Source organism: Dreissena polymorpha, chromosome 1 (assembly GCF_020536995.1).
Source record: "Dreissena polymorpha isolate Duluth1 chromosome 1, UMN_Dpol_1.0, whole genome shotgun sequence".
In the NCBI taxonomy this organism is placed as follows: domain Eukaryota; kingdom Metazoa; phylum Mollusca; class Bivalvia; order Myida; family Dreissenidae; genus Dreissena; species Dreissena polymorpha.
In genome coordinates this window covers 81,236,311-81,259,634 of record NC_068355.1, presented here as the reverse complement: position 1 = coordinate 81,259,634, position 23,324 = coordinate 81,236,311, and the positions used below count along the sequence as shown (strand labels likewise).

General features: G+C 37.0%; 1 protein-coding gene across 1 annotated transcript in view; it reads right to left on the bottom strand.

Annotated features, from left to right (window-relative positions):
* LOC127837644 (protein AATF-like) overlaps window positions 1-20,672 on the bottom strand; it is a 29,148-nt gene extending 8,476 nt beyond the window's left edge. Inside the window, exons 1-10 of the mRNA XM_052364892.1 lie at window positions 20,506-20,672; window positions 11,316-11,468; window positions 10,442-10,604; window positions 7,850-8,025; window positions 7,240-7,326; window positions 6,101-6,235; window positions 4,864-4,987; window positions 3,809-3,997; window positions 1,754-1,862; window positions 1,076-1,189 (exon numbers count right to left, since the gene is read on the bottom strand). Coding sequence (XP_052220852.1) covers window positions 1,076-1,189; window positions 1,754-1,862; window positions 3,809-3,997; window positions 4,864-4,987; window positions 6,101-6,235; window positions 7,240-7,326; window positions 7,850-8,025; window positions 10,442-10,604; window positions 11,316-11,468; window positions 20,506-20,587 — 1,332 coding nt within the window. The 5' untranslated portion in view covers window positions 20,588-20,672. The remainder of the gene's footprint in view (window positions 1-1,075; window positions 1,190-1,753; window positions 1,863-3,808; window positions 3,998-4,863; window positions 4,988-6,100; window positions 6,236-7,239; window positions 7,327-7,849; window positions 8,026-10,441; window positions 10,605-11,315; window positions 11,469-20,505) is intronic.
* Window positions 20,673-23,324: the final 2,652 nt, after the last annotated feature.

The window sequence follows — 23,324 nt, the reverse complement described above, 5'->3', positions numbered from 1 at the left end:
GCAAAATGTTAAAGTTGGCGCAAACAGACCAACAGACCAACAGACAGACCAACAGACAGACAGACAGGGCAAAAACAATATGTCCCCCACTACTATAGTGGGGGACATAAAAATATACGATGGATGGTTTAGCAACTTAAAAATTTCAAAGGGCCATAACTCTCTAAACAAGAAACCGTTGGAGACGAGTGATGCTCCCCAAAGGTTTTTTTGTCACAATATTGCACTATATATTCAGATAAAAGGAAACATCTTGAGGGGCATAACTTTGGACAAAATAATACAATGGATGGTTTAGCAACTTTAAAAATTCAAAGGGCCATAACTCTCTAAATAAATCATCTTACCAGAACCCACAAATAACATGCGCATCTCCTAAAGGTTGTTAAGCTTCCCATAAAGCTTCATTGAATTCCAGTCAGTAGTTGGGGAGAAATAGCCCAGACAAGAATTGCACTATATGTGCAGTTTATAGAAAATTTCAAAGGGCCATAACTCTGTGAAAAATCATCCGACCATAACCGACTGATAATATGCACATCTCCTCTTGGTAGTGAAGCTTCCCATAAAGTTTCATTGAATTCCAGTCATTAGTTGCTGAGAAATAGCCCGGACAAAAATTGAACTATAGGTGCAGTTAATGGAAAATTTCAAAGGGCCATTACTCTGTGAAAAATCATCCGACCAGAACCGGCTGATAATATGCACATCTCCTCTTGGTAGTGAAGCTTCCCATAAAGTTTAATTGAATTCCGGTCATTAATTGCTAACAAATAGCCCAGACAAAAATTGTGCACAGACGGACACACACACAAAGGGACAGACAAAGCGGCGACTATATGCTCCCCCCAAATTTTTTGGGAGGAGCATAAAAAGTTGACAGATGAAACCACATTTCCTCTTCATGCATTCCACCATACTTAGTGTTCCTGTGTGCATGTGTGGAAAACACTTGACACATTCCAATTTGAAAAATGAAATTTAAACAATTTATCCTTCTAACAAGATTTCAATTAATAACACACTGTTTTGTGTTGGTCAAGACTTAATTGCATACCTACATAACGTCCCTTACCTCCTCTGAGGGTACCTGCTCTGCCTGGTCTGGTTTAGGGGCCTTGCCCAGCACCCGATACACAGACCTTTTCATCTGGGACCTCCGAACCAGACGCTCCTTGTCACCCAAGATCTATAAGGAAACCACAGACTAATTATCCGCCAAGGTATCATGAAAGCAGGGAAAATGACTCTGACACAACTTTTGTAAAATTCGTGACATTTTTAATATTTTTAAAAACTAATAATTAAACTTAAAATTATTTCTTTTGTACCAAACATTGTTAAGACTTGTGTACATAATAGACAAGAACTTAAAGCATAAAACTCCTTTTACAAGTATACACAAGCCAACTGTAAGCTTAAATTTTTAGCAATAACTCCTGGAATTTTCATCAAATGCAACATAATAAACTTTCCATAACCAGCTAATGCTGATAGGCCAAGTGTGTAAATTGAGATTTTTTTGCAGCTTTGCAATATGTCATCAGACTGAATGTAAATATTTTGCATTTGTTACCACAAATATCCCTCCTCCACAAAAAAAATTTGTTGAGACCAAATAAACATGCTGTAGTTACTTGTTGTTTGGTGGATTTATCGAGGGATTTTTTTCAAATTATTAGATGTGTATACACATTAATTTGTCAGCTGGTATATGCAATATGTACTTTGTACAGTGAATACTAGCCAATACCTGATTGATTTGTGCCAGCGCAGACTGATCGAAGGAGCTGAATGACTTGCCCTTGACCTTTCCGGACGCCAGTCGGGTCTTGTCATACCACTTCTGTATTGTCTGGTTTCTGCAATGTAAACAATAAGTAAACAACTATAAAGTATGGGGTGCAAAACAGTATTTAATGTGTAGCACTTTCACAAAACAATTACAATCATACAAATGATTACAAAAATGCGTGTATTTTGTCATCTTTTTTCAAATGTATTATTTGTATTGCGAATGTTTTTTTAAATACAACTCAACAAGTTAAATGGGGATCTAGGTACTATATAAATGCAACAGCTTGTAAATAAATAACAGACTTCCCTTGAAATAAATACAGAGAATATAATGTGAGTGTTGGATAATGAAGGAAATAATCTAAGGTAAGGAAACAGATGGTTGACCAGTTTATGAGCGGGGGGGGGGGGGGGGGGGGGGTTGAATAGATGTTAAACTCAGCTTTTCACCTTAGATGACCTTTACAAAACTCAAATTAGACTTGAGTGAATACTTTAATCTCATTACATTGGCTGATTATCATAGTATAATCCCCCAGAACATTAGCAACCACACAGCATCTTTGTAGCATAATATGATGTAACACTTAAGTGTAGAAAATGTGGACTACTCTATTTAACCACCAACATAGTAGTTTCCATGATAGAAGGTAAATAGTTTCATTTTCTAGCAACATGTGTGATGTACACGGTCAGTCTGTCTGGAAATCTTTCATGCAAGCCAGGATGGGCTACTGACCATAGCCGGTTTGCTATAAATAACACAGCATGACTTTAATTTTCAATAAGCGAGTATTGTGTCATGCAGAAATGGTTCTTATGCAATATTCTGCGATTGTAGCTCTAGCCAAGCCTGGGAATCAGCGTACTCTTGTTAGGATATGCATACTGAGAAGGATGCTCATGAGATAAAATGGACATGCTTTTTTTAAGAGGAAAGTGTAGCCCCTTAAAAGACTGCGCAAGTGAGCAGGCTGGGCTTAAGATACACTGACTGAATATGCCATAAGACCTATTTTCGCATGACGCAGGTATAACAGTGTTATTTGAATGTGTGGTAAGAAAACTGCGTCTTAATCAAATATTAACATACCATATGCTTGGATGACGGAAAAATTAATTCATAATGAGTCATGTGAGGACATAAATGACGGATCTCAAGTAGTTAAATAAAATTTGTATCCACGAGCACTATTATGTAGTTGAATATATGTGCACTTCATAACAAACATTAGTATTGAAGGGACTGTAAACCATGAATGAATAAAAAAGACAAGTCCTAAAATACTGCATTTTTTTTACAATTATTATTTTATATTGATTAAAATATCACAACTGGTATATTACATTACTTGAAAAAAATTGTTTAGTTTTAATATTTTCATATATTCGATAATACAATTTTACTGGGTATGGGTACCAGGTAACTTTAAATAATGCAAGTAGATTGATCATCGTTGTCACATGGTTAACCCAGAGATGCAAATTGTGCATGCGTAGTGAATTGTATATATTTTATACATAAAATGAGCAATCTACTTGATTTATTTATAGTGTGTATATCGTTATGTCACCTATTTTCGCGATGTACTTTCGATTTCACATCGCAAAATGTTATTACCGAATATACTGAAAAAACAAACTTTTTTCAAGAAATGTAATATGCCAGTCCTGATATTTTAATCAATATAAACTTATAATTGTAAAAAAATACAGTATTTTAGAACTTTTATTTTTTTCGTCATTCGTGGTTGACAGTCCCTTTCAGTGAAAAATAAAGAACACAACATAACTAAAACCGTTGTTTTTTAATTTAATAACTTCCCACCAGTCCTGCAAACTTAAGAACCAGGCTCCACAACAGACTTAAACAAACCATGGTGCCCATGCAACATAGCTAAACAGAAGACCACCTGACAGTTTGACCTTTGCCTCCATACTCCAAGTGCAGCGGCGATAAAGAAGTAGAAGAAACAGTCGCACAACACCCTGCATCTCTGTACAGACTCACCTGTATGATGTGAAGGCTTGATGGTGCTTCTTCAAGGCCACAGGGTACTCGCCAAGGGTGAGCTTCCTCTTGCCCAGCCTCACAGGGGGCCTGGGGTTGGCCTCTGCAGCCATCTCCCCGTCAGAGTCACTGGGGATCTCCTCATCATCAACAGCAGCAACAGCGCCAACATCAGCTGTCTTTGCATTCCTGTTATAAAACAAGCAAAGATGAACATTCCACCTGATCCAGGCTTCAGATGTATTTTTTTCAAAGATTAGACCCCAGTAGTTAATATCTTTTGGGTCTTTAATTGAGATAGATACTAACATGCAAAACTGTGGTGCTTTTCCCTCTGTAGTTGGGGCTTTTATAGGCAGTCATCCTCTCAGAACAAATAATTAAAATTATGCAGTTTTTCCAGGCACTTATCATATCCAAATCTTGTTATTCCCTTTAATAAATTGTTTACCAAATTTTTTCAGGAATAAGGATGGTGTTTCCTGAAATGAGAAATGAGTCCCATCCAGAAACGAGATGTGTTTGTGTAACACTATGTCCCCTCCCCATATTTGACCTTGACCTTTCACCACTCAAAATGTGCAGCTCCATCAGTAACACATGCATGCCAATTATGAAGTTATCTTGCAAACCAACAAACAGACAGGGCAAAAACAATATGTCCCCCAGTATAGCCTGGGAGACATAAAAAATGAGTGTTTCCTACTCCTATGCCTGGCGGCTCTCCACTTACTTGCCTGTGTTTCCAATCTATGTTCCTAGCCACCCTCCACCAGAACCCTTGTTCCCTATCCACGTTTAAGTTGTCCCTGTGTTACGCCCAAAAACCATTACCCCTGCGCTGCCTTCTTCTGAAACAGGATGTGGTCCACCAGTACCTGTGTTCCATTCCCCTGTTGCTGGCTGCTCTCAAACAGTAACAGAGTTTCATACCCAAGCACCTCTCTTTGCATGGCCGCCTTCCACCAGTACCGAAGTGTTTCCTACACATCCTTGGTTCTTAAACCAGAGCCCCTGTGACTTCCCCACTTCACAAGTACCCCTGTATTTCCTACCTCTGAGTTGCCACCCCCTGTGCCTGGCCGCTGTTCACCAGTGCTTGTGTCTCCCTGTTCTGGGCCAGAAGCAGGTCCTGTAGGTAGATCAGACTCTCCAGCAGGTGAGAAAACACTTTCTGGGCTGCACATAATACAAGTCAAAATAGTGTAAGCAGGCTGCCCAAATCCCTTATTTGAAAAAGTAAGGCTAACATTTTCACATAAGTAGGGCAAAAGTAGGGATTTTGCATCCAAAAAGTAGGGGTAGTAAGGATATTTTCTTAACTTTGTTCGAACAAAAATCTACTGGCAAAGATACGCATGTGACAGCCTTGTAGGCATTCGCTACTTTCTTTTAAACAGAATGACTATACATGAACAGTGCTCTGGGAAAAGGGTGTTTAATGCTTCCGTGTAAAGTTTTGTCCCATATTACTCCGCACAGGTTAATCAGGGACAACACTTTCCCGTTTTATGATATTTTTGGTTTCAAGAAAGTCTCTTCTTCACAAATATCAAGTCAAGACGGAAATTGTCATCCCTGATTAGTCTGTGCAGACTGCACAGGCTAATCTGGGAAGACACTTTATCCACATAAATTTAACCCCTTTTCAAAGAGCGCAGCTAAGATGTAAAAGTGATGTTATCCAATCAGCAGGTGTTTTGGTAAAAATCCAAACTGTTGTCTGCATATCATATCCTTATTGCAAACCTCTGTACAGCCTGAATGCTTCAATCAATACCTTAAAGGTATCATATTATATTTTTATGGTCGTGGCGCGAAGTAATGCTCTTCTAAACTTTCAACAATAATAAATGTCAAAGGTGTAAAATACAAAACATGATTTTCTCTTTTATGATAAGATAAAGACTTGCCTTGTGATGAATGAATTCATATATTTGAAGCAGCCATAAAATAAATTGTAAACTTGATGTTTAATATATGTGTCGCGTTCTGAGAAAACTGGGCATAATGCACGTGCGTAAAGTGTCGTCCCAGATTAGCATGTACAGTCCGAACAGGCTTATCAGGGACTACACTTTATACCTAAATTGGCTTTTTGCTAAGAAGAGACTTCATTTTAACCAAAAATGCCATCAAAGAGGAAAGTGTTTTCCCTGATTAGCCTGTGCAGACTGCACAGGCTAATCTGGGACACTTTATGCACATGCATAATTCCCAGTTTTCTCAGAACACACACATATTATTACATATTTACTACAGTAGTGTTGCAGACATGCATTATTCACATACTTTTGCTGGCCTCAGTTGTGAACTCTGTTGATGACTTGACGTAGCCCTCCCACACGTCTGTCTGTGGGAGCTGGTTGATCAGAGACACAGCCTTCTGAAGCTTGATCCTGCCTTCCAACAGGCTGTCCCATAAACCTGCACACATTACAGACTGAATCAGTATACTGTCTAGAGAAGATGCATCATAGATACCCCTGGAGCAAATGTAAGACACAAACAGCTGCTTATACCCATATTTGACCTTTGATCTGTTAGTGACATTGACCTTTGATGAATCAGCTTTAATCTTTGATCTGCATGTGTGATCTTTATCCTCGGATTACAAAAATTTATTGGACAAGATGGGACTGAAGCACACACGGACCAATTCGGACTGATTTATGACATTTATAAGACATAAAAAATATGGACATTAATATCACACCTTTATTCAGTTTAAGATGAATTTTAACAAGAGCACCGCCTTGCAGGTGCAGACCGCTCATCTATTTTCCTTTTTAAAGGTGTAGGGACCTATCTCAATTTCAAGCACAAATGATGGAGGGGTGGAGTGGAGAGTGGTGTATAGTGTGGGGGTGTGGTCATTTATTACATTATCTTCCAAAAATGCAAGTATGAAAGCAATGGCTTTGATACTTTATGTAAAAAGTGGACCTAAACACAAAACGTAACCAAATTTTCAATTTTCTAAGTATGAAAAGGGCAAATAATTCTGTCAAAATGCCAGTCAGAGTTACATAACTTTGCCTGCACAGTCCCCTTATGATAGTTAGTAAGTGTTGCAAGTATGAAAGTAATAGCTTTGATACTTAAGGAATAAAATGGACCTAAACACAAAACTTAACCAAAATTTTCATTTTTCTAAGTATAAAAAGGGCACATAATTCTGTCAAAATGCAAGCCAGAATTATCTAACTTTGCCTGCCCAGTCCCCTCATGATAGTTAGTAAGTGTACCAAGTTTGAATGCAATAGCATTGATACTTTATGAGAGAAGTGTACCTAAACGCAAAACTTAACAGGACGCCGACGCCAAGGTGATGACAAAAGCTCATAATTTTTTTCAAAAAATAGACGAGCTAATAAAACAATATAAAAGCAATTATTATGTAAAATCACGTAAGACCACAGTGGCACTACCTAACTGTTGCCTGGCAGCCTGTCCCTTAGCAACATCATCTCCTGCAGCACTGGAGAACTTCTGAATACCATCGTCTGCAGCATCCTCTGTAAACAAGAATCACTTGAGGCTTTATAAATACTTGTACCATATACCAGGCATTAGTTTTTGCAAACAAAACACAAGGTTTATCACTATGTATACAGCAATTGTGTTTTATGTTTAAATCACAATAATTATCCTTGCCTTGGGTTTTAAAGTTGCACTCATTGCTTTAAATACTGTCAACCTGAACAATTGAATGTCAGTAATACAAAGCTTGTGCTATTTATCTTTGTCAAGACATTTCAGTCATATACATATTATGTGTTGCCATTACGTTTGTTAATGCTTATTTTGTAATAATTAGTTTTTGGTGTTTGTTAGTTTATTAAACAAGAAGTGTTATGAATTAATCAAGATCAAAATCAATACCAATGAGAGGAAACACATGAAAACGTCATTAACTAAGTGAATGACTGGTCTAAAACCTGTCTGTTTTTTGTTTATAAGCAGAATACTTTAACTTAAATATAAGGGGTACAATTACACTTGAAAGTGTTTGCATTAAGCATAACAAGAAATACTCACCACCAGTGCTTATGAATTCACTGTCCTCCTTATCCTCATCAACATCACCATCCTCCTCCTCTTCATCATCATCTAACTCCTCTGTCTCCTCCTCATCATCATCCAAACTTTCATCATCATCATCCATACTTTCATCGTCATCAGCATACTTGCTGTAATCCCCATCATCAACAAACCTACAAAAGTTACACCATACGCAAAGATGATTTACATACAAACTGTCATGCAAAAGTAAGTTTCCCCTCAAAAACAAGTACATGTACTTTTGGTACAACAGTTTTTTATGGAGCTGACATCAACACTAAGACAAAATTTATTACAAGAGCACCGCCTTGCGGGTGCAGACCGCTCATCTATTTTCTTTTTAAATGTGAAGGGACTCTCATTTTCAATCACAAAGGAGGGAGGGGTGGAGTGAAGAGGGGTGTATAGTGTGGGGGTGTGGACATTTATTACATGATCTTCAAAAAATGCGAAAAAAAATTAAAAAAAATATCGAGGGGGGGGGGGGGGGGGGGGGGGGGATTCTTGGGTGCGATGGTTGGACGGTATTTCAAACATAAAATAATATAAATAAATATTTTTTTTTTTTAACTGTTAAAAAAAAAATGTTAGGGGGGGGGGGGGGGGATTCGGGTGGGGGGAGGGGAGGGATTCTTGGGTGCGATGGTTGGACGGTATTTCAAACATAAAATAATAAAAATACATATTTGTGTTTTTAACCGTTTAAAAAAAAAAATGGGGGGGGGGGGGGTGGGGTGGGGGGGTAGAGTGTGAGGGTGTGGTGGTAATTTGTGAGACGATCTTAAAAAAAAAAATGTTAGGGGGGGGATTCAGGTGGGGGGAGGGGGGTTGGGGGGGGGGGGATTCTTGGACGGTATTTCAAACATAAAATAATAAAAATAAATGTTTGTGTGTTTTAACCGTTTCAAAAAAAAAATTGGGGGGGTGGGGTGGGGGGGTATAGTGTGAGGGTGTGGTGGTAATTTGTAAGACGATCTTAAAAAAAAAAAAAAAAAAATAGGGGGGGGGGGGGATTTGGGTGGGGGGAGGGGGGGGTGGGGGGGGGGATTCTTGGGTGCGATGGTTGGACGGTATTTCAAACATAAAATAATAAAAATAAATATTTGTGTTTTTTAACTGTTAAAAAAAAAAATGGGGGGGGGGGGGGTTGGGGGGGGTATAGTGTGAGTGTGTGGTGGTCATTTGTCAGATGATCTTAAAAAAAATATATAAAAAATAGGGGGGGGGGATTCAGGGGGGGGGGGGGGGAGGGGGGGGCACGGGGGATGGTTTGAGTGGAGTCTATTGTGGTATGTAAGGTTAGAGTAGTTTTGTCAAAGTATCAATCAAATCTAATCATAAATAAAGAAGTTATGGCAATTTTAGCAAAATTTAATAATTTGACCTTGAGAGTCAAGGTCATTCAAAGGTCAAGGTAAATTTCAACTTGCCAGGTACAGTAACGTCATGATAGCATGAAAGTATTTGAAGTTTGAAAGCAATAGCCTTGATACTTAAGAAGTAAAGTGGATCGAAACACAAAATTTAACCATAAATTCAAAGTTACTAAGTCAAAAAAGGGCCATAATTCCGTAAAAATGACAACCAGAGTTATGCATATTGTCCTTTTACTTTACCCTTATGATAGTTTGCGAGTGTTCCAAGTATGAAAGCAATATCTATGATACTTTGGGGGTAAAGTGGACCAAAACACAAAACTTAACCAAATTTTCAATTTTCTGAGTATAAAGGGCCCATAATTCTGTCCAAATGCCAGTCAGAGTTACATAACTTTGCCTGCACAGTCCCCTTATGATAGTTAATAAGTGTTGCAAGTATGAAAGCAATAGCTTTGATACTGTAGGAATAAAGTGGACCTAAACACAAAACTTAACCAAAATTTTCTATTTTCTAAGTATAAAAAGGGCACATAATTATGTCAAAATGCATGCCAGAGTTATCTAACCTTGCCTGCCCAGTCCCCTCATGATAGTAAGTAAGTGTACCAAGTTTGAATGCAATAGCATTGATAGTTTCTGAGAAAAGTGGACCTAAACGCAAAACTTAACCAAAATGTTCAATTTTCTAAGTATAAAAAGGGCACATAATTCTGTCAAAATGCACGCCCGAGTTATCTAACTTTGCCTGCCCAGTCCCCTCATGATAGTAAGTAAGTGTACCAAGTTTGAATGCAATAGCATTGATACTTTCTGAGAAAAGTGGACCTAAACGCAAAACTTAACCGGACGCCGACGCCGACGTGATGACAATAGCTCATTATTTTTTGAAAAAAATAGATGAGCTAAAAATGAAAATGCATTTTCCCATTTTTATTTTAAATTTTAACCACAAAAAAGTGTCATCTAATCAGATGTGGTACTATTATCACAGGGTCACCTCACCTCTCCAAAATATATTGATTATTCAGTAGTACTTAATGTTACTGGTATTATATAGAACAAACATAACAGTGGTTGGACAAGTTTAAGTATTTAAGTGTTTAAGTATAACAAATAAATGCAATCTTTTATTTAAGAAGCATGCTTTCAACAACATAGAATAATTTTACATAAAATAACCAATTCTTACGTCAATTCACTTTTGCTGATGGAGCTTATTTTTTTGCTAAAACTTGACATATCTTCATCATCAATATTTGATGATTCATCACTGCCCCCATCCTCTTCCTCATCTTCATTATCGCTATCTTCATCCATATCGTCCTGATAGTCCATATCATCAACACTTCCATCTGCAGAACAAGATAAAGGGTCTTATGCCATAGGCAGCAAGCTTAGGACCATGTTGTTCCTCAGACTGCGGAAGCATGAGTGACCTTTTTAAGGTAGCACATGACCAGACTGTAGGAATGCACAGACTGAACTGGTGCTTTGCTGGTATTACACACTTTTCATTGACTTCCTGCTGGTAAGCTGACCACTGCATCAAATTAACATGTAATTGATACAAGATAGTGAGAGTAGTTTCTCTCTGAAGCCTGACACAACACTGTAACAAGGTTAATTTTAACAACGGACGACGCTTGACGGACAAAAGAAGATCACAAAAGCTCACTATGAGCTCATTGTTTTCTGATATTGATAAGCTTAAAAAATTACTGGACTTAAAGTAACTGTTGCAAGGCTTTATCCGGCGCGTTAAATGCCAGTTACTGGGTCATATTGCAAAAGGCAAAAGGTACCTTTTTACTGCAAATCTTAAAACAAAATTCCCTAATTCATGGTAAGGAAGTGTTCAGTGAAGAAATAAAAACTTACAAGTTCTAATCATTTTACTGATATGTTTTTGGTCTGGATGTTCAATGTTGTAAAAGCTTTATCAATTACTTGCTATTCAAATAGTATTAATGTAACGAAAAAAAATTGACAATGACAATAAAATTTCCTAATTTCATAGGTAAAGGTCATGCCACTAATATGGTGAAGAAACCCATATATTTTACCTTCACTGTCCAGGTGTTTTCTAGAAGTTTGCTTTCCTGCATATCTGTTGTCAGTTTCGCTCAAGATAATGGCTGTTTTCTGTCGCAACCTGCTGATATGACTCTCGACTAGGCTATGTTTCTCATCTTGGATTGTCAACTTGGCAGCAGTGTCTGAAAACATAAAACACAGGAAATTGTTTAATGTACGGTAAACATTATCTGGGACTTATTAAGTAATACTTGCACTGGCCCTCTTGCAGGTAATTGTAACTGTTCAACACCTTCAAATTATAATGCTAGTTGTCCAAATAATAAGCACAATGGGTGCATTTTGATGTAATTCTTGTTCAGTGAGAATCCAAAAATGTGAAATTGTGCCTTAACAGTAAATGCTAGTTTTCTGTAAAAAAAAAGTAATTTCACAACCTTTTTTATGATCAAGATATAACAATAGCACTGCATAACGGGTGCACTGATCCCCCCCATATATTTGACCTTTGACCTTGAAGGATGACCTTGACCTTTCACCACTCAAAATGTGCAGCTCCATGAGATACACATGCATGTCAAATATGAAGTTGCTATCTTCAAAATTGAAAAAGTTATGGCAAATGCAAAAGTTATGGCAAATGCAAAAGTTATGGCAAATGTTAAAGTTTGACCCTTTTTACCCATATACTTGATCGTTGACCTTGAAGGATGACCTTGACCTTTCCTGTTACTATTGTTTCACTCACTTAATGACGCGCTAATTTTTTTCTAGATCCCATGGCAGACAAAATCAAGTGAAACAATTGGTAAGGATCAATTCATGTGTATGCAATTTACAACATATTTGGTTGATTACCCCATTAAGTGAGCGAAACAATAATTACAGGGATTTATATATAGATATAGAGCGAGGTTCATGGCCTGTGCATGCATTTCAATAAGCAAGCGGGGTGACAGCGATTTAATTATGGGTAATGACGCACTTCCGTTGATTGAGAAAATGGCTAGAGTCTTATATTGTCAATATCTTCATACACAGTCGAACTATCTTTTTTTTTTAAGAAGACATTTTCAAGACCGTAGCCAGAGTTTTTAAAAGGGGGGTGCGAAATTTCCCATCAACGATTGATATTGAGCAACAAAGTGGCGAAGCCGTAGGTGGGGGAGGGGTAGTCCCCTTTCTGCAATCCGGGTTTGGAGGTCCCCTTTATATGAAAATTCACATTCATTGACTATACTAGTATACTTAGTGACTGATTGACATGAATATGATATAACATACATGTATTCCCAACCTTTTTTGATCAGTCACGGAAATACATTATTTTATACCTGAAGATAGTATGCGTGCACACACTTTGTTCACATATGCAACAACACATTGATAGAAAATAAAATCAACAATAAGAACAGTTTACAGTATCATTATTTATTGGAATCATGATAAAATTGGTTAATTTTACCATTCCAAATTATACCATTCATAAATCAAGCAAATTAAAAGAAAAAATTTGACATTTTTTAAAAACAACTGTTTGTCTGCTACTATGGATAGTACCCTAGACCTAATATTGCTCTTAACGTGCTAATAGTGTATTGTACAACAAACACTAATTGACAAATATGGGTCTTATCTAATCTGCATCAATACTAAACAGAAATAAAAATGTTATAACTGGTTACTTGTATTTTTGAAATTATTTTAAACAAATTAGTCATCATTTTCCAAACGAATTTCAGAATACAACAATTAAGGCTTCATAAAGACCCTTTAACCACAAACTACTGGTCCTATCTTTTCAAAGCCCCATATAAATGTATAAAAGGACGTTGAAGAAAAATATGGACTTATTTTCCCGAATGTTCAAGATCCGTCACAGTTAATGAACATTTAACGTTAACGTCCACCTGATCATATATGTTATAACGTTTTAAATTCATTATAACAACTGTTTCAGAGTATGGCATATTTCCATGTTTCAAGTTTGACATAATTAAAGCATTGTGGGCAGTTCTGTATGTGGAGCAGAACAGATGCCACAAGGTTTTGGTAAACTACAAAAAAGCTACATTGCTGAATTGTTTTCTTGCCATACAACAAAGAAAAATTATCCTGTCTTGAGAATAGCTGATGAATTTTTGTCTGAAAACCCTCAAGGTGATCCGAAAATGGTTTTACGGGGATATATCAAAAAGACAAAGCAGTCTGTCGAAAATGCTGCGTACTCATTGGTCTTCGGCAATAGTCGACGGGTGTCTTTTGATTTCCGTCGTTTTCGGAAGCTGACATAACATTCCATTAATAATAATCTAAAATGTTCTCTCTTTTCTGTCGGTAGCATATTGAATTCAACATTATTGTAACGCTTAAATACAAAGACTCACTGCATTCCGGGAAAAGATTAACGTCGAATATAGTTGGGTGCATCTTATAGTTCAAATATTTTTTTTACTCGTCAAAAAACATTGGGTGCGAACGCATCCAACGCATCCCCCCTGGCTACAGGTTTGATTTTGTACGAAGATTTTTATTGATTTAGTATGTGTATGCATTATAATAAACAGGTTTATAAAAATAGTCGATCATTGAGTCGTTGCCATCGAGCGCCTTTGGGGCCGTCCATAAATTATGTCACGCTCCAGGTGGAGGAGGGGGTGTAAGAAAGTGTGACAGTTCGTGACGTGGGTGAGGGGGTGGGTCAGGCCATGTGTGGTGTCACACATTTATTTAAAAAATATATATTTCTAATTTATATACAATTCTTTAGTAGAATTTAAAAATAATTTTCAACAAAATTGTGAAACATTTTAATTAGTTTTATGTCAAAATAAGACGCATTGCGTATCTCCTGAATGTGTTGTTCGAATTTTTAATTGGCACCTTGGCACAACCTCCACGCAGATTTCATTAGTAAATGACAAAATAATTTATTGGACTATTCCATTTTTTAGATAGTAAAGGGTTGAAAGAAAATTATAATTTCGGTTTGATTAGAGGTTTACACATGGATAAATATTCATTGATGCCAGTTGTAACTATGGATGTACACTTCACTTCACCATGCATGGATGATGTCCACAGTGAACATTTTTGAATTTAAAGGGATCTTTTCACGCTTTGGTAAATTGACAAAATTGAAAAAAAGTTATTTCAGATTCGTAAGTTTTCGTTTTAGTTATGATATTTGTGAGGAAACAGTAATACTGAACATTAACCATGCTCTAATATAGCCATTATATGCATCTTTTGACGATTTTAAAACCTAAAAATTATAAAGCGTTGCAACGCAAAACGATTGAATAATTTGGAGAGTTCTGTTTTTGTCGTTAAATTTTGTGAAACTACGAAGATTGCTTATATAATGTATAAAATACGTCAAGAATGTGTACTCGGCGGAATAGCTCAGTAGGCTAAAGCGTTTTTACTTCAGGACTCTGGCAGGACTCCAGGGGTCACTGGTTCGAAACCTGCTCCGGGCAATGTTCTTTTCCTTTTTTTAATTTTTTTCTTGATTTTTTACTGGAGCTTTTATGATCCAATGTTTACATTTATCAATATAAAGCATTTAATGAATAAGTTAAAACAAGAGCACCGCCTTGCGGGTGCAGACCGCTCATCTATTTTCTTTTTAAAGGTGAAGGGACTCTCATTTTTAATCACAAAGGAGGGAGGAAAAATCGGGGGGGGGGGGGGGGGGGGGGTTTGGGTGCGATGGTTGGACGGTATTTCAAACATAACCGTTTTTAAAAAAAAATGGGGGGGGTATAGTGTGAGGGTGTGGTGATAATTTGTGAGATGATCTTAAAAAAAAAAAAAAAAAAATCAAAAAAACAAATTGGGGGGGGGGGGGGGGTGGGGGGGTAGGGTGGGGGTATAGTGTGAGGGGGGGGGGGGTGGTCATTTGTGAGATGATCTTAAAAAAAATATAAAAAAATAAAAAAAAATTAGGGGGGGGGAGGGGGAGGGGGGGGAGGGCACGGGGGATGGTTTGGGTGAAGTCTATTGTGGTATGTCAGGTAAGAGTAGTTTCATCAAAGTATCAATCAAATCTAATCATAAATAAAGAAGTTATGGCAATTTTAGCAAAATTTAATAATTTGACCTTGAGAGTCAAGGTCATTCAAAGGTCAAAGTAAAATTCAAGTTGCCAGGTACAGTAACCTCATGAAAGCATGTAAGTATTTGAAGTTTGAAAGCAATAGCCTTGATACTTCGAGTGGATCGAAACACAAAATTTAACCATATATTAAAAGTTACTAAGTCAAAAAAGGGCCATAATTCCGTAACAATGACAACCAGAGTTATGCAACTTGTCCTTTTACTGTACCCTTATGATAGTTTGTGAGTGTTCCAAGTATGAAAGCAATATCTATGATACTTTAGGGGTAAAGTGGACCAAAACATAAATCTTAACCAAATTTTCAATTTTCTAAGTATAAAGGGCCCATAATTCCGTCCAAATGCCAGTCAGAGTTACATAACTTTGCCTGCACCGTCCCCTTATGATAGTTCATAAATCTTGCAAGTATGAAAGCAATAGCTTTGATACTGTAGGAATAAAGTGGACCTAAACACAAAACTTAATCAAATTTTCAATTTTCTAAGTATAAAAAGGGCACATAATTCTGTCAAAATGCCAGTCAGAGTTACATTACTTTGCCTGCACAGTCCCCTTATGATAGTTAGTAAGTGTTGCAAGTATGAAAGCAATAGCTTTGATGCTTAAGGAATAAAATGGACCTAAACACAAAACTTAACCAAAATTGTCAATTTTCTAAGTATAAGGGCACATAATTCTGTCAAAATGCATGCCAGAGTTATCTAACTTTGCCTGCCCAGTCCCCTCATGATAGTAAGTAAGTGTACCAAGTTTGAATGCAATAGCATTGATACTTACTGAGAAAAGTGGAACTAAACGCAAAACTTAACCAAAATTTTCAATTTTTTAAGTATAAAAAGGGCACATAATTCTGTCAAAATGCACGCCAGAGTTATCTAACTTTGCCTGCCCAGTCCCCTCATGATAGTAAGTAAGTGTACCAAGTTTGAATGCAATAGCATTGATACTTTCTGAGAAAAGTGGACCTAAACGCAAAACTTAACCGGACGCCGACGCCAACGCCGACGCCGACGCCAAGGTGATGACAATAGCTCATAATTTTTTTTCAAAAAATAGATGAGCTAATAAAATGGACCTAAACACAAAACTTAACCAAAATTGTCAATTTTCTAAGTATAAAAAGGGCACATAATTCTGTCAAAATGCATGCCAGATTTATCTAACTTTGCCTGCCCAGTCCCCTCATGATAGTAAGTAAGTGTACCAAGTTTGAATGCAATAGCATTGATACTTTCTGAGAAAAGTGGAACTAAACGCAAAACTTAACCAAAATTTTCAATTTTTTAAGTATAAACAGGGCACATAATTCTGTCAAAATGCACGCCAGAGTTATCTAACTTTGCCTGCCCAGTCCCCTCATGATAGTAAGTAAGTGTACCAAGCTTGAATGCAATAGCATTGATACTTTCTGAGAAAAGTGGACCTAAACGCAAAACTTAACCGGACGCCGACGCCAACGCCAACGCCGACGCCAAGGTGATGACAATAGCTCACATTTTTTTTTCAAAAAATAGATGAGCTAAAAATGCCAAAATCTGTGAAAAGGCCCCTTTAACATGTTATTCAATGAACAAGAGATGTGTTTGTCCGAAACACAATGCCCCCTATTTCGCCGCTTTGAAATAAAATGTCAATATAAAAAATAAAAGCGTTCCTGCGAAACACAACTTCTACAACTCATTGATGACCTGGCACGAAATATGACATCTGGAAAACAAACTGATCTAATATTGCTTGATTTCAGCAAAGCGTTCGACAAAGTGAACCATCTTAAACTGCTTTTCAAATTACAGGAACATGGTGTGGATAAACATACTATCTCACGGATCAAATCATTCCTTATAGGTCGCACTCAATGGGTTGCTCTAGATGGAGAACTATCATCCGAGGTACCAGTGACTACCGGGGTACCACAAGGGTCTGTGCTTGGTCCGTTACTTTTTCTTCTCTATATAAACGACTTACCTAAGTCTATTACCTCTCAAGTTCGCTTATTTGCAGATGACACTGCCGTATACCTAACAATCAACAATATGCATGACTGCCACACTCTACAAGAAGATCTAGATAAACTAATGAAATGGGAACATCTTTGGGACATGGAGTTCAACCCAAGTAAATGTCAAATTTTAAACATAACCAGAAATAAATCAAAATTCTCATTTAATTACAGGCTCCATAGACAAATATTAGAAACTGTTGACAATGCAAAATACTGCAAAAGGTGTGGACATTTCAAAAGACCTTTCCTGGAACACCCCTATAAATAGAATTACAAATAACGCAAATAAATCTCTTGGTTTTCTCGGCAGGAACATACAGACGAGATATTCCAACATTCGCCAGCTTGCATACAAGACCATGGTTAGACCACAGGTTGAATATGCTTCTTCCGTATGGAGCCCACACATATTACAAAATATGCACAAAAAATTAAAATGTACAGCGCCAAGCAGTCCGCTGGGTCAAACATAAATATTCCCTGTATGACAGTGTCACCCCCATGCAACAGGAACTTGGTTGGCAGACCCTACAAAAAAGACAAAATAACACTCCATTAATAATGTTTTTCAAAATTGTTCACGGTTTAGTGGCTGTGCCCCTACCATCATATATCGAGCGACCCACCAGATTCACTCGTCGCATGCATCCCCTCTCCTACAGATAGATCCAAACTACTGCAAATAATTATAAGTTTTCTTTTTTTCCAAGTGCTGTTGTGATATGGAACAACCTCCCCGCCACTACAGTTTTACATCCTGATCTTGAAGCATTTAAGCAGTCTCTGCTTTACCCTTCTGCCCCTTGAACTCTGGGAGACATAATTTTATCAGTTTTTAACCTTAAATTACTTCACCTTTTAATAAATCTAACATACTTTTAACATTCTCACTTTTTCACTTTAAACACTTTTACCTGCACTGACTGCGCACCTGTTGATAATACCCGAAAGGGGAGTTAGACAGTGTATATAGATAGATAGATCATTTGGCAGGTTTAGAAATTATCTCCCTTTTAAAACTTATTACTTCCCTTGGATTGTATTTTTTTACTTTTGATCTTCAACACTCAAAATGTGCAGCTCCATGAGATACACATGCATGCCAAATATCAAGTTGCTATCTTCAATATTGGAAAAGTTATGGCCAATGTGAAAGTTTTCGGACGACTGACGGACAGACAGTCGGTTCAAATGCTATATGCCACCCTACCGGGAGCATAAAAATTGTAACAACTGTTGACAATTAACTATTCTAGTATTAAAGTCATTTTAATACTGTAAAAGTTCTTTTCAGTGAAATTTTAATACGGTTTAATATTGAATTGTGTTTCAGATTAAATTTTAAATAGTTTTTTTTTTTTTTAATTATGTTCGAAAGTGTGAGTTTGTGACGTATCTTGGGGGGGTCCAAGATTTTGTGACATGGGGGGAAGGGGGATTAAAAATGGTCAAAAAAAGCATGACATACTTTATGGACGGCCCCTGTGACAATTTGCTAAAAAACACTGAGGACAATTTGTGCCATCCTGACGATGCCCATGGGATTCCCTATTTATTGTTATTGCTTCTAATTTAAGTTGAAACCCCACTTAGAGCTAACCTCTACAAACACCAATGTCACTGAATTAATGTTTAAACAAGGGCTGTTTGTAAAACATGCATGCCCCCCTATATGGGCTATAAGTTGTAGTAGCAGCCATTGTGTGAATACGTTTTTGTCACTGTGAACAACGGCGGTGGTGGTGGTGGTGGTGGATATTGATACAATGCATTACAAAAATGCAGTTAGCCTTACATTTGGTAAAATTTAAATATATTACAAGGGAGGCATATGCTGTAACAAAAGAACATGCATAAACGGTAGTTGTTTCCCTTGTTTGAACCATGCTAAATCCTTAAAATTAAGGGTGTCACAATACGCTAACCTTACGATACATATCGCGGTACAGTGTGTACGATACAATACGTATCGCGATACGTATCGTCAGATGGAAACAACATACAAACCATTTAAAACCATGTTTCAATTTTTTTTAAAGACCTCTACATATACCATACGTCATACAATATACAAAATACCATATAATGCCATGAAAGTACACGAATTGACAATTAGTAATTATTATTTACAAATCTAAAACTTTGATTAAATATGAACACAAAATAATGAATATGTTTACAAAATTAGGACTGCTTTATGTTTCTTTTACTTCGATAGATTATTTAAGTTAAAAATAAAACGTGGTTACCAATAGCCAAACGGGCTATCTTTGGTTGTGCCCTGGCTATATTTGCTTGTGCCGTAAAAACTCCAAGCGCAATTCGTAGAACAAGTCAAATAATGCACCTTGTTTCGTGACGTAGGCGACACAGCACATGTTTGAGTGGTTGAAATTTAATTTTAATGGTTTCAAAGATTTTGCGAAATTCTCAGCGGAATCACAAAATTACAGCTCCTGCTTAGGAAATTCGTAGCAACTAAAGTCTTGATATAAAGCAAATGTTTATACGAAATAAGCGCCCACCACCTTTCTAACTGATAACACAAAATGCTTCCATATCTTTTATTAGAAGCTAGCTGGAGGTGATTTCAATTCAACTTCCGCCATTTTTTGGGCGAATTACAGTTACTTCCCTTGAAATGCGTCATGGAAAATGCCGTACCGTACGGACTCAGAGGCATATCGTGAACCGTACCGAGGGGAGACTATTACGATATACCGCCCCACAGAGTACCGTGACACCCTTACTTTAAATGCCTATTTCCAGTAACTGTGACCTTCACCTGTGATCTTTCGCCTAGTGACCTCAAAATCAATAGGGGTCATCTGCGAGTCATGATCAATGTACCTATGAAGTTTCATGATCCTAGGCCCAAGCGTTCTTGAGTTATCATCTGACAACCACCTGGTGGACGGACCGACAGACCGATCGACATGAGCAAACAATATACCCCCTCTTCTTCGAAGGGGGGCATAAAAATAGTTGTTCGTAGCCTATTGTTTTCATTGCAAATATACATTACACACAATGTAATGCATGAACAAAATGATTTACTTGAAAAAAAAATATGATAAATATAAATTCGTGTAACCGTCATCTGAAAAATCCTCCGGATCTTTGAAAATTGGTGCAGGATTAGTCAGTTTAATTAATTCATCTCTGAAGTCAGCCATGCTGTTGTTTTTTCTCCCTAGGCTTGTTCCCTGCTTGTCATCGAATTGGCCGAATTGCCGGGAAACATTATATTAGACTGGTATAGCCCTTCATCATTGTGTCACACCGGTCTTTACAATAACGTAGTGACGTCACCATCTATGTATAGAATGAGCCCTTCATACGAAACTAAAGAGAGGAAAGTAAATTTGTTAAACAAAAGTGATGTATGCAAGTATGTGATCATTAAAGTACACAAATTAGTATTTAAACAGTAAAATTGAATTTATATACAATATCATGTATTTAAAAAAAAATGTGCCAAGCGTTTTTAAATTCCCAAAGTTGTCCATCGACATTTCTATGAAGGTGACTCCATTTCTTATTAATTGTTGTTTCTGTTGTCATAGTTGGCGTTTCTTGAATCAGCGAATAGAATGTCGGGTATTAAGAACATATTAATTCCCATATATCCTGGTCCCTGAAGTTTCATAACCCTCAACAAACTGATAACTACTTTACGATTTTTTTAAACAATCGTAAATGGCTGTTGACCACTTTCGCACAGCTTGATAACATTTGTCCAAGGTTTAGCAGTATCAGTAAATACACTTGGGGACTTTTCTTACACATCACTTTTCAAACTTAAATATCTCAGTCATGAGTAAAGATATTGATAAAAAAAATACATAAGATCATTTGACTACATTCTATGCAAGCTCACGATAAAATCATTCATCCATGACGATTGGACGATTTAGCACGTGAGATTGGTGTGGTTCCATATTTTTGCACGTGGAAATGTTGAAACGCGATTAAATTCTTGTTTTATTTCAATTTTATTATTTGAGATGGGTTCCTACACAAGAAAAACATGAGATTAGTTCACAAAACAATACAGCTCGTATGAATATTCAGGAGCGCACAAGCACTTTGCATTTTACAGGCTACCTTTCCCATTTGCTAAATCGCCCGATCGTCACGGATGAATAATTGTATCGTTAGCTTGCACATATTATAGTAACATGATCACATGTGCAATTTTAAATAAAAATATTTACTCATTACTGGGATATGAAAGCTTTTAAAGTGTTGCGATCGAAAAATCACCAATTGTAGTAAAAGGCGATATACATGTTATTCCAATTGAATTTCAATTTCATAATAGGTAAGTTTTTACACAAGAAAAACATAACACTAATTAAAGCAAAACTGTTTGGCTCGTATGAATATTTAGGAGCGAAACGGCTCAATCGGCATGTTGCAAGCCGGTCTGTTATGAAGGCGTGTAAGTTTATGCGTTTTACTTTTCACATTGTTATTATTTAACGTTGTACGAGCATGCGAATTTGACTTTTGAAGTGACGTGTTTAATTTGTTAAGTTTTATATTTTGTTGTTTTTCAATTTCAATTAAATTTTCAGGAATTATCAGATATGTGTCGAATTATTCTTGGTCCAAATTTCAACACAAGCCGTTCAAAAATAAGGGAGCTATATTGATATGATTAAGTGATGCGTAAGAAAAGTCTCAAAGTGTACAATAATTTAAGTAGCTAACGATGCAATAATGCGTGTTCAATCTCTATCTGTATCTGTACGTATACGTAGAAGGACCACTTCTTTATATTTTTACGGGGGGGGGGGGGGGGGGTTCAGAAGTGATATGGGAGGGCTTGTTTAAAACCATCGACTGTCTGTTTGCGCACCACACTGTCTTCCAGATGGTTCCACAACACAAGTGTTTCCACGAAAAATAGAGTTTTTGTACTGTTTTGATTGAGCACTAGGAATTTTAAATGCAAGAGTTATTTGTAACATATCGGTCTAAAACGTTCGACGATGTATAGTCGGAGAAAGGTTTTACTTTGACAGTTCTTCGTTTAGGTTAAGATGTCAGGTATTCATCTAGGTCCACTGCCGGCACCATATACCCCCTTGCGATCGTGTATAGCATCACCAAACAATTATAGGCGCGCCGGTCTTGAAGATAATTCAGTTTTAAAGTAGTGTCTGGTGAGCATATTAATTAGTAACACATCGACCTTCTTCTTTGGATTTGTAGTTATTCATTATAAAACGCGCACCAAGACGTTGAACTTTTTCGATTTTGTCAATAACCTTTTTCAAAAAGCGGTCCCATATAATTGAACCATATTCAAGTTGAGATCGAACCCATGCGATAAAAGCTGTTTTACGACATTCTAGGGGACAGTGTTCCGTCTAAGAAACGAAAGCGTTGAGTTCGCCTTTTTGCAAATGTTTGTTATATGATTCGACCAAGTTAAGTCATTTGATATGAGAAATCCGAGGTATGGATTAGAGTCTACATGTTTCAATATTGTTTTATCCAACTCGTAGAAGTACGAACTTTTACTTTTAACACTTAGAATGTAACACTTTTAACACTTAGAATGTAACACTTTTTTTGCATTAAATTTCATTCCCCAGATTGATGCCCAAACTCATTGTGAAGCTAAATCTTCTTGTATTTTTTACATGATCCGAGATGTTACGTATTTGACGGTATAATAAACAATCATCCGCAATAAGTGTTACCTGTGATTTTACACTGAGTGGCAAGTCGTTGATATGACATAAAAACATTAACGGACCGAGTATAGTACCCTGTGGGACGCCCGAAGCAACGTGTATGCTTCTAGAGAATTCACCTTCAACTGCAACCTTCATAGATCTGTCTGTAAGGAAGGATGACAACCAGGACAGTAAGTAGCCTTTATCTCCGTAGTGTGACATT